This window comes from Rhea americana, unplaced genomic scaffold (genome assembly GCF_003343005.1).
Source record: "Rhea americana isolate MKP2758 unplaced genomic scaffold, rheAme1 scaffold_296, whole genome shotgun sequence".
Lineage (NCBI taxonomy): Eukaryota > Metazoa > Chordata > Aves > Rheiformes > Rheidae > Rhea > Rhea americana.
In genome coordinates, this window is record NW_028186419.1 from 236,476 (window position 1) to 254,366 (window position 17,891).

The 17,891-nt window shown below is 48.5% G+C and overlaps 1 protein-coding gene and 1 long non-coding RNA gene across 2 annotated transcripts in view; both read right to left on the bottom strand.

Moving 5' to 3' along the window:
- Positions 1 to 2,365: 2,365 nt before the first annotated feature.
- LOC146593390 (uncharacterized) lies at positions 2,366 to 6,701 on the bottom strand. Its single transcript, XR_014896394.1, has 2 exons — positions 4,271 to 6,701; positions 2,366 to 3,320 (listed from the first exon to the last, which is right to left on the bottom strand). It is a non-coding gene; the product is annotated as an uncharacterized LOC146593390 (long non-coding RNA).
- Positions 6,702 to 6,853: 152 nt separating this feature from the next.
- ANK3 (ankyrin 3) overlaps positions 6,854 to 17,891 on the bottom strand; it is a 202,163-nt gene continuing 191,125 nt past the window's right edge. The window contains exons 43-47 of the mRNA XM_085309351.1: positions 15,166 to 15,270; positions 12,134 to 12,217; positions 11,948 to 12,007; positions 10,515 to 10,600; positions 6,854 to 8,257 (exon numbers count right to left, since the gene is read on the bottom strand). Coding sequence (XP_085165477.1) covers positions 10,532 to 10,600; positions 11,948 to 12,007; positions 12,134 to 12,217; positions 15,166 to 15,270 — 318 coding nt within the window. The 3' untranslated portion in view covers positions 6,854 to 8,257; positions 10,515 to 10,531. The remainder of the gene's footprint in view (positions 8,258 to 10,514; positions 10,601 to 11,947; positions 12,008 to 12,133; positions 12,218 to 15,165; positions 15,271 to 17,891) is intronic.

A 17,891-nucleotide genomic window follows, 5' to 3' on the forward strand; every position in this document is an offset into this window, starting at 1 on the left:
GGCGAGGCGCGGGCAGCCGCGCCGGCCCCGCAGCCCCGCTCGCCCCGAACTCGCCCTCTGCGTTCACTGCTCGCAGCCATCGACTGTCGCGTCGTGCCGTTTGCCGCCTCTCCCTCCCTTCTCGCAGCCATACACACTGTATTATTATTATTTTCTGGAACGATCGTGCACCTCAGTCCGCTGTAGATGGTGTGTTTGGAAACAGGCAGAATTTTAGAGGACTCTGCTATTATGCAATGACAGGGTGATGGTCGCAGTGCTTTCCTCACAGTTTTTTTTTTTCGGCCAGAAAACCTGGTGTTACTTGCGCCGGTCTGAGCGGGGGGTTATTTTGGCTGCTGGCTGCCCTGAGAAGCCAGCGGAGATGGTGCATTTCTGTGGAAGGGGGCCCGTGCGGGGCCCTGCTGCAGCCAGCCCTCGGGCACAGCGAAAACGGCCCAGGCAGGCTGCCCCGTCAGCCCCTCGGAAATGCCTTAGTTTGCGACGGCATCCGCACACGGCAAAGAAAATATATATACTCTGGAGAATTCGAAACAATAAAACATTCCTTCTGGTAGAAACATCTCTCTCTAATCAACATTTTTTACATTTTTTTTCCTTCTTCAATCCGCAGAATAACAAAGGGGGCGTGTGTGACTGTGCCCTCTGTCTTTTCCTCTCTAACTTCTGAATCTGCTGGCCGCAGTATCAAACACGTTTGGCGGCGAGACAGAGCTCGCTAATTCACCTGTTTGTGGCAGCTTTCCTGAACCCAGCAGCCAGCCGCGCCGAGGCCCGCAGCCCACGCCGGCAGCTTGCCGGAGTAACCGGTAGCCAGGCAGCACGTTTGCTGGCCAACCGCAGCCAAAACGTGTGGTGCAGAATTGGCCGCAACGGCACACGGAGCGCGGGGTGATTGCGGCAGATGTAGGGACACGAGGCACAGATCCACGGGGGATCGGGGCCGCGTTATTCCTCCGCTGATGAGGCAGCTTTTCCTTTTATGCCCCCTTTCCCCGGTCTCTTGAATCAGCTGGGGAGCCCACAGAGAACTGAGTGATGAAGTTCACAGCGTTTTACACTCTTAAAAACCTCTATCTGTGCAGGCCAGCCTGAAAGGGGCCCAATTTCTTTAGGTTATAGGTACCCCAGCTGGCACTGGCTGCTTTTATGCRTCACTTGCTATGAAAAAGGGTTTGCAGGCTCAGGCACAGACTAAAGGAAAGTCTCAGTGTGGGCTTTGCTTTTTTCCCTCCTGCTACTAGCAATGTTGGGCCTCATTTTAAAATGAATGTAAAAAGCCCTTCTCTATTCTGCTTTTAATACTAATTTAATTATCCCCCAGTGGTACGGCTTTTAAATTGAACTTTTTGTTTAAATATTAAAGTAATGTTATAGCTTATACCCAAACCCTGGATTTTAAACCTAAATATATGAAAAAAACTATACACACAAATCTGCACTGTCATGTATGTAGAAAACGTCTGGGCCCACAGAGCAGCAATTTGGTCCAGATCACAGTGCAAGGCTGGAGTCCCAAGACTTCAGCAAACATGAATATTTATGTACCATTAAATCAATTTAAGACCTCTTTTTTAAAATAAAATTATATCTATATATATATGCATGTATGTATACACAGTCTCCTGCAGTGGCACCAGTGCAGATGCTGCAGAGCAGTTCTGCCACACAAGAAAGGGGAAGTGAAACAGTGAGGGAAAAACCCCGCTTAAGCTGACAAGTTCAGCTGGACCATCCAACCCCATTAGATTGCAAAGAGTACACGTAAAAGGCACTGAAAAGCAGGTATTTCAGTTATCATACTTGACGATAATATGAATAATGTCCTCATGGGGTTTAATTTATTTAGTCGGGAGGGTCAACGTCTTCCTCACGTTATAGCAGCTTTGCACCAGTATAGCAGTATGGTTTTTCATTCTTCCGTCTTGAGCGTCCCTCGTTATTTGTGCTGTGTTTAACGCTAGCTGAGCCTTGGTCCACGTACTCTTCCTTTGCATCCTTGCACTGCCAATGAACAAAGTTGACATAGCTGTCTGTCAAGCTGGCAGCTTCCTGCAGCCATCTCTGCTATTAATGTTTCTCAAATATATTTCAAGACGGTAAAATTTTCAGGTCACCAGGTACCTGAAATGGAGGAAGCGTTTCTTCTGAACCGCCTAACTAATCATACAGTAAATTCTAGGGAATATTGATTTTCCTAAGGTAAGCGCCTCCAGAACATATTTCTTGTCCAGTTTAATTCCTATCTGGGTCTTAGAGCAGGAGACAAGCTGTTTGTTACCTTGGATATGGATTCTGGAAAACCAATGTTCTGGGCAAAACGAGAAAGTAAGCTAACTGGAAATAACATCACCGTGGAAACAGATTTAACAGCATTCCTTCCGCTTTATTCAGCACTAGGTTACAGCGGATCTGGCTGCTGCGCGTTTCGGATTCGCGTTGCTCCGGCTTCCCCAGGCGAGGCTTTCCCGCAGCGCCGGCGCTGCCCCCCGGCAGGGCACCCTGCGGGCTGCCCGCTCCGGCGTCCGCGACCGCCTGCCCCCTAAGCGGGCCCGACGGCACAGCGTCCGCGTTGCTTTCAGCTGCTTGACTCCCTTGAAGGGGCATCTGTAAAGCTTCAAAAGAGTAACAGTTCACTCAGCATTAAGAAAAAATATTAGTGCCCTGATAAATTATGCCAGTGTTGAGCTCATACGTAGTGCAATCTGCGTGTTTGAGTGAGTTCGAAAAAACCATACTTTTGCTGAGGCAAAGTTGTTGATTTTAAATAGTGCTTTTTTACTACTATTTCAAAAAAAAGAAAAAGACCCGAAGAAGCATACCGGTTTTCAGCTTCCTCTAGAAGTGATGCAAGTGAGCAAAGTGCCAAGCACTGTATCGGTTCATGCACAAACTGCCATTACTGCACTAAGGGGCACCACGAGCTCCTCCATACCGCTAAATTACTCCTTTCGGTTGTTCAGATGCAAGAATTTGAGTAAAATATGCAAGAGAGAAGACTTGTTCGAGCAGAGCCTGCGAACAGCACCGGTTGGTGGTGGAAAACCCTTTCCGTCCCCCAGCGCGTGAGGGTGCAGCAGGCCGAGGGCGGGTGGCCGGGTCCTCCTCGCCGTTCCTGCTGCAGGTGCTGCGTTTGCTGAGCCCCCTCTGCTCTCTGCGTGCGGGCGGGCTGCTTCGCACCTGAGAGCGCTCCGGAAGAGCCTGCACCGAGCCTCTCCGGAAGAGAGAGGGCAAAAGGTCTTCATCGCATCAATCTCCCGCCTGAGTATTTGGCAGAGTTGGAAGCATTTTCCTCGTCCAGATCTGATAATGCACAGGGACTAGAAAGAGGGAGAAAAATTCCGTTCCAAAATAGTTGCTTTATGTTCAGCATCATTTTCTGAGGTGTGGAAAGCGATCTGCTTTTCCTAGAATACATCTTACATACAGTAAAGGGAATTCTGCTGCTGGCTGCTGTAAGCAGATTGCGATGAAATTAGGTCTATAATCAGATAGCTGAGGTCGCTGTTGCAGAGCATGCCGCGGCTTCCGCAAGCAGCTTGAATAATACAAGCATTTAGATCCGGCAGAAGATCGAACCGCAGCCGGTCTGGGGGGTTTCCCCCGGCAAGAGCAGAGTTACTGCAGCGGGCTCACGGAGAGGCCGGGCTTCACGCCGTCCTGCCGAGCCCAGAGCGAACACAAAGCCTTGTTCAAAGGCCCTGATACGGACAGAGCACTTCAGCGAAGCCCCGCTAAGCAGCCTGTTAATTCAGGCCTCTGTACTCCTGTAAAACTGCTCTAAATTAAGGTATATTAATGCATGTCTCATTTTAGATATGCCCCAGGCTCGCTGCTGGCCTCTCCCCGCTGCACCTCGGCGCTTCCTGGCGCCCTGCAGTTCGAAGCCGTGCTGAGACGGCACCCGGCTCATCCCCGCTGCCGCCCGGGACAGCCCAAGAGGGAGGCGGGGGCGGCCGAGCAGGAGTGACGCCCGGCACCCGTGACACTCGCCTCGGAGACAGCGCCCTGCTTCTCCCCGAAGCCTCCGAGTCGCTTCGGAAACAGCACCCGCGCGCCTGAGTGCAAGGCCACCCGCCTGCCCCGGCTCAATGGATTAAAAAGGGAGAGAGCGCGCTACCTTAATTAGCACCCCCAAAACCCCAGCGTATGCTTCGCACATCAGCAAAACGTCAACCAAACCAATTAAAAAGCACAAATACTATAAGCACAATTAGCAAAACCCTCTTTGAAGACTTAAGGTGTTCAGGAGTAGCAGTCGTAAACATACCTGTAAGGGTGGAGGGGAGAGTTGGTCCAAAAAAGGGCTGTTAAAGCCTCCATAGCACCAGCGGAGGTCTTCACATCCAGGAGCAGCAATAAAAAGGCAGGAATTTCTTAGCAGAAACTATCATTACAGGAGGTAATGGGCAATTAGAAACAGTATTTCACAAACTCACATCAACAGTAGAAATATTTGTATAAAATACAGTGGTAGTCATGATGATGGCTTAGAATAGGTATGTTCAGAGATCTAATAAAATCCTTAAAGTAATTCCAGAGGTCCATTAATCAGCTGGAAGAACTTCTATAACAATACAATTTCATTAAAATATTCAGTAGTTAGAGACCGAGAAGATAAAAGACTAATGGAAGCTAATTAACGCCAGGAAAATTCCTGTACAGTACTCAGAGTACCTGACTGAAACAGGGGAAAAAAGAAAAGGAAAGTAAGCTGAAGCAGTACTAAAAGAGTGTGATCTGTGTACAGGAGAACAGTCTGCTGAGAAAGCCGCTGGTAGATGTAGGGACTTGCCGCTGTGGAAGCAGGGTTACAGGGGAAAAGCTTACGATCTGAAAAACATTTGTATGAACAGAAAGAAACCCTGTTCACCAATATAACGGGTTAAGCTGTCTATTGATGCAGAATGAGACATGTTTTCTAAGAAACAGTTCAGACTAAAATAACCAAATATGCYGCTTTTTCTTCCAACCGACAATTATTTAATCAGAAACCTGCATTAGGAAAGAAATCTCTCTGGAGGATGGACTCTACAATTATGAAAATTTGCCACGCGGGAGCAATCCAGCAGCTAATGCATCTTCTGCTCTTGGGCTTTTCCTTTGTGTCCTTCCTTTCCCAGGAAGTTTTGTCAGATTCGTAACAGGTTTGTTCTGTTGTTCTGGCTGTGCCGTAACGATACGCAGCGCCTGGACGCCGTCCAAGGAAGCCGGTGAACAGCGGGCCGCTCTGCGTTGCTGTTTTATAGACCAACTGGCTCTCAATAATTGAACATTAGCATGATGGGAAAAGTACCAATAAAACTTTTATTATAAATCTTCACCTTCCTCCAGGATTTAGGGTCAAATAAATAGAGCCATGCATGATTAGCAGCCTGTTTTTAGCATCAGCAGTTATGAGAAACGTGGCACATACATCGAGTTTCCTTGAGCAACTCATTTTTTCTGTCCTTTGCTAACCCTTTTCTCATGCATTTTTTATGTAAAGCACTTGGACTCTGTAGCAGGCTGGACCCAAGTTTCCCATCTGCCTCTTCTCTACTCCTGCGTCCATGTCACTGCTGTGGGACGAGCAGAAAACTGCCGCGCTTTCCCCCAAATCCAACCAAACGGGGCCTGGCGCCCTTCCCTCGTGGTGCCTGCTGCAGGCAAAAGCCTGCATTAAACAGTCCTCCAGGAAATTAGCATTAATTAGTGGGGTGCTGCAATCCCGCAAGCGAAAGCCATTTATCCTGCTAATGTCATCTCAGCACTGCAGGAGCTCTAGGAATTTCTGACGTTACAGCTGTTACTGGCCACAAATAAGACGCGTTTGACACTCCTTGAACAACGGGAGGAGCTCGGCCAAATTCTTTGTGGCGTCGCTAGCAGGTAGTACCGAAGCAGAAGTCAAAGGCTAAGAAGAATGCAGCAGTCAGCAATTTGAACAGATGCAATAAAATCCCATGACTTACAATTTTGCCTGTACGGAGCACGTTCTCGTTGGAGAAAATAGGAAAAAAGACAAAAGCACGTATTAAGGGTAAAGCTCTCGCTCTGGGGCTGTCTGCAGCATTTGCTCTTACAGGAAGGATTTCTGTTTTCTTTTAAAAGAATAGCTGCCACCTTGTTTTTTCCTAAACGTCCTGAACTAGTGCTTGAATCAAAGCATTCAGACTAAAGCAACACCTAGAAAACCCTCTGTTTGTGCAACATTTAGCAGGCAGCTTTGAGCTCTGGAAATCTAGCTGTACGGTTGCCGTTTCGACATCGACTCCGTCCCCGTCGGGGCCGCAAGCAGCCGCGAGGCCGGGGCGCCCGGCGGGAGCCGCCGGAGGGACGCGCGGCGGCCGGGGCCGGCGCCTCGCCTCGCCTCTCCCTGCTGCCGCYGCCGGCGCCGGCTCCCCGCGCCTTCTCGCGGCTGGTCACCGCCGCTGCCGACCGCCAAACCCGCGGCCTAACGCTGACCGCCGGCAGCTGCCGGCGCGTGCTGAAAGCATCGTCCCTCGCGTGCGCGAGGCCAGGGCAGGAGGCGTCTGCTTGGCGAGGTCCCGGAGTCGCTGCTCGTCTTGGCTCGGCCCTCCAAACGCGCCGGCAGGGACGGGAGCCGCCAGCTTTGCGCCGCAGTATCCTCAGGAGGGAAAAGGTGCGCTGCAGCGCCGCTTCCGAGGAGCCTCCTCYGTCGCGGGGAGGTGGCTTTTCCTTAGCTTTGCGGCGGGGGCGACCGCCCGCCCGCCCGCACGCACGCACGGGGAAGCCGAGGAGGCGGCTCACGCGAAAGGGACGGAGAGGAAAAGGAGCAAGAAGCCAGCGGTAATTACTGGCTGATGTGCTGAAGACACAGTTACATCGGGTACAATAACACTGCAAAATACACGTTACCCAAGAGTTTTAACACAATTTATTTTATGCTTAAATAATCAACTAGATCATCCAGTGTTTGTTGTTTTCATACATATGTAATTAGAGCTATTATCAATGAATGCTGTTTCCATATGAATATAATCGACAAATTAAAGGATTTCACCAAAACCCAAATAAAAATGCCCTTTAAAACACAGCAGCCTTAACAACCTAATATTACACTGCTAGGATGATTACAGATGATTGGCTTACTGAAAGATTCTACATCTTATAGCCAGTACACAATACAGTAATAATTTTACAGCGTGCTGCCAGTCTATTAGCTAATAATTTCTCTTCAGTTCATTTAAAAAGATCCCAAACCTGTGCTCATTAGAGCACCAACCCACTTCTAAAGCTGCAAGCATTACCCCTGTTATAAAGCGAGAACAGATAGCACCCCCCTCCCCATAATGCAACTACTGTATATGTTATGGGTTTTAGGTCATTTCATTGAAAAATTGGCAACAGCAACAAATATTAGATGAAGGGCTTTGTGTTTACAGATAAAATCTTATTTTCTCATGTTGCAGTATAGTGTTTGCAAAACTGGAAAAGATTTAATCAAAATAAGGTGAAACACATGCATCAAAATATTAGTACTCTGAAGAAAAATTTTCACAGAACTACAGAATTCCTCATTTTGGGAATCATTTAAATTTGCAGCAGATTTTAAAGATTTTTTTAAAATCAAGCTAGCATTTTTGCATATACAAACATTATAATTGCTAATATACAAGAATCTGTGAAGATACACCCAGAATATCCCGGTAGGTGTAGCCATCTGAGACACCTAGCTTGCTCAACGCATTTGCAATACTCTTTGTGATCAAGAAGGCAGTGCCTTATCAACATTTATTCTATTTTGTTAGAATTTATACAGTGTTATTTATTTACAGCAAAACTATTGATGTTTAAAAAAGAAACAAATAGTGTTTTATACCCTGACAGTTTGGGTCCAAGAAAAATAAGGCGAGCTGTTGTGGATTTTAGTAATTTTAGTGTCTTTCCATAGTTTAACCATTTCATCTTCTTACATCCCCTCTGGCCACAGGAATTTATTTCTTTTGTGATGACATCAAACTGCTTGAAATAAGCTGTTAACAGCATGGCATCTGGTATATACACTGCATTGTTAATTGCACACTCTCCAATCCTGTGAATGAAAGTGAATTTCCATGCTCTGTAAATTGGCTCATGCTAAATTAATTTTTTTGTTTGTTTTTTTGTTTTGTTTTGTTTTTGCATAAAAACCATGCGGTTAATGTGTGGAAGCAGCAAACACACGCACACTTTTATAGGTGAATGTTTAATTCCTGTTGATTTTTCTTCTGTGAGTGTCCTTCTAGCATACTGGCAGTTAAAGCGCACAGTCCTATGGAAAGAAAAGAGAACGTGGGATTATTTTTGAGCATCTCACCGGGATCAATTTCATGCCTTTTCCTTACTAAACAAAACGTTCTAATTGGTATTATGGAATTCCGTAATAGGATAAATCCTACAATTTCTAGGTATGCAATGAAATTAGTTGAGCTCCCAGCACGAAGGCAAAACGCAACCGCAGATGCCCACGTTGCTCGCAAATTGATTTACCGAGATGTTTGCCACACGCTGCATTTCATCATCGCAGACAGACTAACAGCTCTGCGCAAACGACTGCGAGAAACGCGGGCTCGCTCACGAGGGCAGGAGCAGCGTTATCTGCAGGGCGCCAGCGCCGCTCTTCTGCTCGTCAGCCGCAGCGGGCCCCGCGCCGGGGCGCGCGCCCCAGCCCAGGCGCCTTCCCAGGAGGGCTTGCGCTGCCCTTTGGTGGCAGAACCGCGCGCCCTGGCCCGCACCGACGGCCGCAGCTCGACCCTCGCCGCTAACAGCCGCCGACTCGCGAGGCAGCTGCCACGCCGGCCCMCGTGGCACCGGGCAGAAACACGTCTTCTGGCCCTGCAGGACTGATTGCAAAAATTCCCAGCTTTTCTTTTAATCCATATTTCGCAATGGGTTTATTTGCAATGCAKTTTTTTTGCAGCAAAATCTAGGAAAATGTATGATTTTTTCAAAGGTTCAAAATGTAAAAGCAACACCTCTGCCTCACAACAGGACTTTTTGCCTTTTGTGTCCTCATTGGGCTCTCAGTTATTTAGCACACATTTGGTCGCAACCTCCTGCAATACCAGCGTGGGAGCACAGCGATTTGTCCTGGGGGCAACGCTCTCCCCGAGCACAGGCTCGTCGGGGAGAGACGCTGCACTTCCCAGGGGCTCTGGCGGGGAACTGTGGGAGAAGCGTCCACAGTCGCCGGAGCAGATCCGGGCTGGAGGAACCTGACCCAGAATCCCGAAGGTCAGAATACGTTTTGGACATTAGCCTGGGCTGCTTTACTAATACCAGGGTGTTTTAAGCGTGTGCCCTTGCCCCGTTCCCGCCCCGCGTGGCACTGCGCTGGCTGGCCAGCAGGCTCCTCATCGGCACTGGGGCAGACCCCCCAGGCACGGCCTCCCCGCAGACCGACAGCCRCCAGGCCGAGCTCAGCTCCACTTTTAGCATTCAGCCAGCGCAGCGAGAGGCGGGAAAGGCGAACTCCAAACCCCGAAGAGAAACGCGGGAGCCGACGGGGGGTACAACTTCACGTTGCTGTGCCTCCGCTTTGGCGTGCTTTCCTCCAGCCCCGCTTAGCTCCGCRGAGGAGGAAGACCTGCCCCTCCGGGAGGGACCCGGCTTCTCCTCCACCCCGGAGCACCATCGGATTCGTGTTACAGGTCCTGTTTATTCTGCTCTTTAACCCTCCAGTCAACGCTATGCCAGACTGTATAGGAAAGGATAAAACACAGACTTCACTTCTGAACTCCTCCTCTGCCAGCTTCACAAAACCCAGACGAAACCCACCAAAGCTAAGAAAAAGCCTGAGGAAAGAAAGACGCAGAGACACTGCGCGTACAGACTTGAAGACATGGCTGACCGACCGGGTGGCACGGGCAGCTGCAGACCGGCTCCTCCTGCGCTTACCGTCACGTTTGCTCGGTGACTGCAGCCACGGACCTGGACTGCGCAGCGCCCCGGCACGCCGGGACAGAGGAGCTGCTGGGGGTGCAGGCTCTGYGCATTTGGTTTTACTTTGGAAGCCCTTATACCATCAGCTGCTGTTCTGTTACTGTCGTTAAGGTTGCATCAATAAAACTCACAGGAAACATTTGGTAAGGATTATTTGTTGGCAAATATTTAGACACTTCACTGGACTTTACAAGGACATTGACTTGCATAAGAGTCCTCAAATCACGTGCCCAGCTGTGGARGAAGTCCTTCACTCCCAATCATTTACGTGTAGGCAATTCCTCCGCTACTCAGGTTTTATTTAAATGTYGTGGATTTCAAACCCTATGCTCCACCAAACTCCTGAAACCTCGCACTCACCTCAGTTTTGCTTCGCTTTKTTTCAAGAAGAAAAATTCTCTTTCTACACATGAACTCAAGGTCGTTTTTACCTTACAGGATCAAGGCCATTTGCTCAGCTCTGTGGCTGAAGAGGGACACGAAGGACCGAGGAGGCAAGCCGCTGCCTGGCCTCCGGCTAACCGCGTGCTGCTCGCTGCTGTGCTGCCGACAGCCTTAAGCAATGGAAGAAAATGGCTCAGACTGACCGTTCGGCGTTCGGCTTTCATGAATAACTTTTCTTCTCCACGTGTCTGACTTCCTTCTTTGTCTTAACCTTATAACCTTCTCCCTGCTTCAAAGGAAAAGTATAAATGTTAACGCRGCCAGCAGACAGGGTTCACAATTATAAACCTGCTTCCAAAACAGGCTCCACATTTCGCTGTAAGAGGATAAGTAAAAAGCAGTTAAATCACATCAGCACTTCAGCTCAAAGGTACACACCACCCAAGTATCCACTCTGCCGAGCGGCAAAAGCACAGGCCTGAAATATCATCGTCAAGGCCCAAAATGYGTTCGTCAAGGCCCAAATACCGTTGTGCAGCAGACAGCCGAGGTCTGCAACTCTGAACCCAGCGGGGCGCGCTCAGGGAGCCCCGTTGCTGCCAGCGCGGTCCCTGTCCCCCGGGGAAGTGGCCGGGCCGGGATCGTGATCTTTCATGATGCCTGTGCTTTAAAGTGAGCAGGTTAGTAAAGGAATAAAGGCAAAGGGAAGAAAGCCAGCGAGAAACTTCACCAAAGCACAGCAGAAGGAAAACCAACRAAAGCGCCAAGCGGTGCAGGTTTCAGCGTCTTTTAGAACACCAAACCCCAAAATGCAGTTTGTCTACACTCATTAAAAATAGCTCAATAACCATCTAAAAATAAATACTCCTGCAACCACGAGCCTCATTCACATCAGAGAAGGGACATCTGTTTATGTGGGGTTATCAGCAGCATTTACCCCTCGGGTGATCTGTATTGATGCATTTGTAACTATTTGTAGTTTTTATGTAATCTAATCTGGCAGAGTAAATTGCAAATATTTCCCCTACACTGGGCAGCATTTTTTTCCATGATAAAGAAGAAAGAAAGGGGACAGGTTGTTTCAACTCTCTTCTATTTTTGTCATCTCCCTCCTCCCCCCTTTTTATTTTACTACCGGCAGAAAAGGAGTTTGCTACATTTGTTTGTTTCCAAGTCCTAAATTCTGTTTTTCCTCAGGCAAAAATTCTGTGAGCCCCAAGGACAGCCTTACGAGCGTGAAGAGGCGCTGGGGCGCCGCGCGGCCGGTCCCTCGCTTGTGCCGGTGCTGACGCCGGGCACAGCCCGGCCCTGCMGAAGGGAGGGCTCCTGCCACGGACAAAACCCCGTCCTGGCGTCCCGTTGCGCAGATGCCGCTAGCGAGATGCTCCCGCCTCACCCCAAGCCCTTCGTCACCAGCAAGGGAGCGTTGGGGCAAAGGCAGGCTCAGCCCGGGCCGCCTCGCAGCATGCCCCGCGGGGGACCGCGCGCGAGGGACAGGCCCGCCCCGCCGCCCAAGCGCCTACGCGGTCCGCAGCGGCGAGCGCGGCGCCCTGGCGGGGCTGCAGCCCGCCACCCCGCGCAGCCGCCGCAGCTCGCCGCCTCTGCTGGGACGGCCTGGCGGGCCCCGTTGCATTACCGTCGCACCAACTCTCCTCTCATGGGGGATAACAACGCGTCTTACTACCTTCCGGGTGATCTGTAGGAAGCAATACACGAAAAGGATCGATTTGTTTTTTTTTTTCTAGGTTCTAAAGGGAGAAAGCATGTTAAAAGAAGTTACTTGAATACAAAGACTCTGAGCAGCGATGCAATTGGTGATTACTTTTCTCGTGACGATGTTGCCTTCCTCGTCGGTAAACTGCTCCTCTGTTACCGATTCCCCAGGAATGTTTTTTGCTTCCTCACCCTAAAGAACGTGTTATAAGATTAGCAATGTAGCCTATATCCTGCCAAACCCACACATATTTCCACACCAGTCCGAGCAACAAACCATGCGAGCTTCGGCTCTGCTCTGCGGGTAGGGTTGCGTCACACGCCCAAGGTGAAAGCCTTGCTACATTAGCATGCCAATACCTGCGTATTTGTTATACAAAACGCGTCCTTGAAACATGTCGTGAGCTGCTAGCGTATTCCTCTCATTCGCAAATTCATGCCACGAAGCACCGTGGGCAATGCGTAACCCTTGTGTCACGTCAGAAAGCGGCTCTGGGCCCTCCGAGAAGGCAGCACGAGTTCCCCACGAGGCGTCTCCAGGCCGACATCCTTTAGCAGGAGGCTTTTCAAAGCGTTTCGGGGCCCAGCACACACAGCAACACGTTCCAACGCCAAAACAAGGTGAGGGGATTTTGAAAGAYAGCTCTGCCTGGCTCGCTGAACCCAAGAATAATAGGAAATACAGCCAAGAAAATTGGTATCTATGTAATACCCAATTTATATACGTTGTTTTCCATCTTTGGATGTCAATGAAAATACACAGCTGAAATCAATACCACTACCCTTGTTTTGCGGATAGGGGAACTGAGGCACCAATATTGTGCTTAGCTCTCTTTACAACATAAGCAATCCTTACCCGATGGTCTACATATAAAAATTTAAAACATGCAAACAAGGAATCCTTCCTAAAAATTAAAGGCTGCACTAAAATCAGCAACTGTATCCTCCTACCAATCCAGCCCGTGGAGAAGAGACGTTTTTTGTCCCGTTGGGCGGATCAGCGCTCACGCTTCCCCACAGCTGAACGAGTCTCGGCTCTCCCTATTCAGAAGGGCAAAATCATCTCTGCAAGTCAAGGCTGGCAATGAGCAAGCACTGCAGCACTTGCCTTTTCCCACCGATTAAAGGTCTAGTACCCAGCGAGGGGATGGTTGGGGAAGTCCCCCAGTCCCCTGGAAATGGAAAGAGATAGTATATAAAACATCTTCTATCTAAATCAACACTTGAAGTATTTTAATGAGGTCACTGCTGCTCAACGTCAGACTTTCGTAATGCTGTCAAGCTCTAGGAGGGGTGAGCAAATCGAAGCCTTTGCGGAACTTGCAGCCCATGGCGTAATCCCTATTTACAGCGCTCTGCATAGCACGTAGCTTTCTACCTAAGTTTTCGGCACGACGTTATAATGAATATATATAGTGGTTTTTTTTTCACTTTTTTCTCCACAAACAGGCATGTACGTTATGACCTACTGCTATTTCCGACAGCAGTGTCCGGCAGATAAACCCTCCTTTTCGTTGACGAGGCCACGTCAGCCATGTTTTCCACGGCTACGGATTTACGTTTCCCTTGTGTTGGAGATGCGGCACCAGGCAAAGCCCGCACCGCTGCGCCTCAACGAACGCGCGTCTCGCGTTACTATTTGTCAGTACGGGCTCGCCGGCCCCGAACGCGCGGCCCCCCGCAGCCCCACCTGCCGCCACCCCCGTGTTTCGGGGCAAAGGCGTCTGCGCCACCCTGAGGTTAGCGCACGATCTTTCCGCCCGCGCAGAGGGGCTCCGGCGCTGGCCTGCCGGGCGGGAGCGCGCCCGCGGGGAACGCCGCCGGCGGAGGGCAACGCCGAGCTCCACACCGGGCCCGGACCCAGCTCCGCCGCAGCGCTCAGGCGTCTCCGCGCTTCGCCCCCGGGCTGCGCGAGCACCTCTGCTGCTTTCAGCGCTGCGCCGGGGCAGCAGCGAACAYGCGTTTCCTCCCACCGAGCTCCCGGGAGCCATCGTTTCTGCCGTTCCTGCCGTGTTCAGAACGGGGACGTGACAGCTACGCGGCGCAAATACAGGCTGGAGWCGGCAACATCGTCATTCGGAATTTCCCAGGGCCGGCTGCATCTCGCCGGGGACGGCAGCGTGGCGGCGCGCTGCGGCGGAGGCGCAGAGCACGCGCACACCCTGCCCCGCGACCCGCGCGAGTACGGGCAGCGCAGGAGCGAGCTACCAGAGCGCCGCCACCCACCACGCAAACAACAATTTTATCAGCCCGTGCTGCAGGAGCCCCGCGCTGGCTCACCGACCTTTTCATGGTTTTATTAGATGACTTTATGACAAGAATCTAATAAAGCCCGTAAGTTACTGAGAATTAACGCTGTTGCCTGCAACGCGGAATTATTTGATTATGCTATGTGCCCAAGGCAGGTAATAGCAGACTATTGCTCCGCACAAGAAACCGTATGAGGGCAAACGCATCTGTTCATATGACTCTAGCATTGTTAATAGCGTACATGCACGTTGTGCTAGGGCATCTGTAAATAAATACACTAAAAGAAAGTTTACCGAAGTCCAGGCAAACACACTTATCAACTTCAGCAGGTTTTAGATTAGGATGACTGGCTGTTTCAGGGAGATTACCAGAGCACAGTCAACGCTTGGGACCACGCGTTTCAACCAGAATACATGGCTTATACCCATCTAAATCCCACTCACGTACATTCCTGCATTTCTTAACTTGCAATTCAGAAATATCCAAAGGAAAGAGGGAAAAAAGAAAACATTTAATCACCCCTATCCATCTGCAATTCATTTTGCTCTTTTATCAGATGAACTCACTGCATCTAGCTATGGATCTTACCTTACCCAACAATCTTGTCCAGCTGTTCACCGTACAGAAGGACTGTGTGTTTGAGGTGCCATGCAGAACAGTGGCAGTGAAGGACACAACATGCCATGCAGCACCGTTGTTTCCCACAGGAGACGATCATAAACCCAGAGGTTAAGCGAGGAAAGGTCGCTAGCATTTTAGTTACATGTACAGGCTGGTCCCGGGGAGCACACCACCAGAGGGACTGCGCTACGCCGCTGCCGGCACCCTTACACAGCAGTCAAAACTCAAATCCATGCCAGCAGCACCTCAAGAGTGCAAACCTCGGAATACCTTCAGTATCAAACGCCGCCGATAAACTCTCGTCGTAATTCTCTGCTCCTCCTCTGAGCTTGAATCACTCTGAATCTCACTGTCACTGTCACTGTCACTATAGCTCTAATAAATGCAGTTTTAGTACATTTGAACAGCACATTTAAAAAGACACAACATGCTGATTAGCAGTACAAGAAGAAAAAGTTTATCATGGACAGTATTTTTTCCTGTTTATATTATGTACATAATGATACTGTTATGTACGTAACGGCAGTTTTGCTCCAAAGTATATGGTGAAAGGCCTTTTTGCTCTTTGACACGCTGTAGGTTGATAAATAAACCATCTATGGAGCATCTTACAGCTCTTCAGTCCTAGAAAAGTGAGATTTAGAATGAGTCTGACCAGATGAATTTCTAAATATTACTTGGGATTATACCAGTTGTTAAAAACATTGCATACAAAAACCTTAAAATAAGCTGTAACTGCTTGCTGTTTTCTGCTCAAGAATTAACATTTCAGACAAACTCTCCTGATTCCCAAGGTATGTGAATTGAATTTTTCAAAAAAAGATGTGTAAAATAAGTTAGGCACAGTTGGGTGGAGGAGAAAAAAGACTGCAACAAAGGATATGCTGGGCAGGATGAAACTGCTAGCCAATATCCACCTGCCTGCAGTGCCCTGCTCTAGTCTGATATCCACGTACATATTAAAAAAAAAAAAAAATCCAACTCCATCCTGAACAAGTGACAAGAAGCAGGAGGAGATTCCCAGAAGGCACAAAGGTTTTGGAGGAAGAGTTACTATTATTAATAAACAGCTTATAGTGTTTCAGCTGTGATGCAACTTTGACATTTGGAGTCGCTGTGACCATGTTATACTACCCTTGCTGCAATAATATACCAACAGTATCGTGATCCTCACATTTGAAAAAAAAAAAACAAACCCACTTGAATCAGATGCTTGAGTAACATGCAGTCATTTGCAGAGCATTACACGGTGTCTGCATCGCTTCTGTAAACTTTTGGGCATTTACTGGGACTCRAGTGAGGCCAACAATTCAGTTCAGACACATCCCTGAGTAGCAGCCTGGTATCGGTGGTCTGAATTTATCTTTTGCTACGTATTGCATGCCAAAACACTGAAACAGTGGCCTGCAGGTGGACGACTTGTGGTTCAATAGCCCTTTCCCAATGAGGTCATGGAAAAAAATCTCTTATTTTGTAAAGCAATTACCTTTTGTTACTCCCTTTTTCATAGAAATTAATCTGTTTTTCCAAATTTTTCTCTTTAAGGGTCATTTCTGAAGAATGCCTTCCAGAAATATGGTAGTTAAAATTCTCTTTCTCTTTTCATGACAGCATATGAAGTATCTCACTATGACTTGGACTGCTCTATTAATTAAATTATTTATTGCCAGTAGATTAGAAGATGTTCTTGAAGAAGCATCCAGAAGATATTAGAGGCAATTCTCGTCTTCCCTCTAACAAACACTATTTTTTTTTAACCCATTCAGGCTTTGCATGAGATTTAGAAATCACATTATCCTGAGAAACCAGCTTATTTAAAGATCCTGTCTACAAAATGACTGATTTGCAAGATAAGATCATTGCTCTTTATCAACACAGCAAAAGTAGCGTGAAAAGCAGACTGGGGAGAAACGCGCACATTATGCCTCCCGCAATGCAGATGGGATATTCGACAGCAAAGGGGGCTCCAGAGCACAGCAGCAGATGACAGCTCCTCCTCCAGACGGGACGCCGGCGCGGGGGGACGGCCCTGCAGACTCCCTCYGCCTGTGCTGCGCTGCGGGTCTACGCCTATCCCCACAGTTAAAGTGGCAATAAACACCCACCCAAGGCTGCTCCAAAGCCCCCCAGCCCCAAACGAAATCTGCCGCCTGCCTTTAACTGGCTTTGCATCAGGCTTTTACTTACATTTTTAAAGTATTCCAGTAATAAGTTAATATTAGGAAAGATCTTCACTGCATTAGCTATGTCACAAACTAATAACAAGATAATAACAATCATATGTCACATAATTGCAAAGGCTGAATATGTTACAGGCTAATAAAAGAAATCTTGCTTGTATAATTGAAAGAATAGTTTAAAATGAAGTAATTTAAGCCTAAAACATTTATTGCAGCCCATTGCAGCTAATGTTTCTATTGTGCTACAATCCAAAAAAAAAAAAAAAAAAAAAGGAAAGCTATAGCAATTCTTCTGAAATGTATAATTTCCAGAAGTTCTAATCTGTTATGCCCAGGAAGAGACGTTCTTGGAAGAGAAGGACAGAGAAATGGGCAAGAAACGCTGCAATTCCCTTCCTGAGGAGCTGCGACCCTGATTGCTCCCACAGCCTATGCGGTGGTGACCCCCCAGCTGCTGCGACAGTAGATGCACCCAGCTGTGGGGCTGCAAACAATTCTTTGAACCGATTTTATTTTTAAGCCTGTGGGAAATAAATATAAGCCACTAGGCAAGCTATTGAAATTTCCATCTTCAGAAACCAACTTAAAACTGAGAGCCTGCAGTTAAGGATGTGAAAACCAGGCAAAGCAGAAATGAAGGGGAGCCCCTGAAAAAGCATGTTTCTAAAAAGAAAGATCCAGCATGTGGAGATGTGCTTTAGACCTTTGGTATTTTTTTTTTTTGATTTCTCTTGGCTGGATGCACATTAGGGTAGGGATGAATGAGGCCAGGGAACAAAACTTAAGCAAGATTAACTTTTACCAAAGACTTATTTT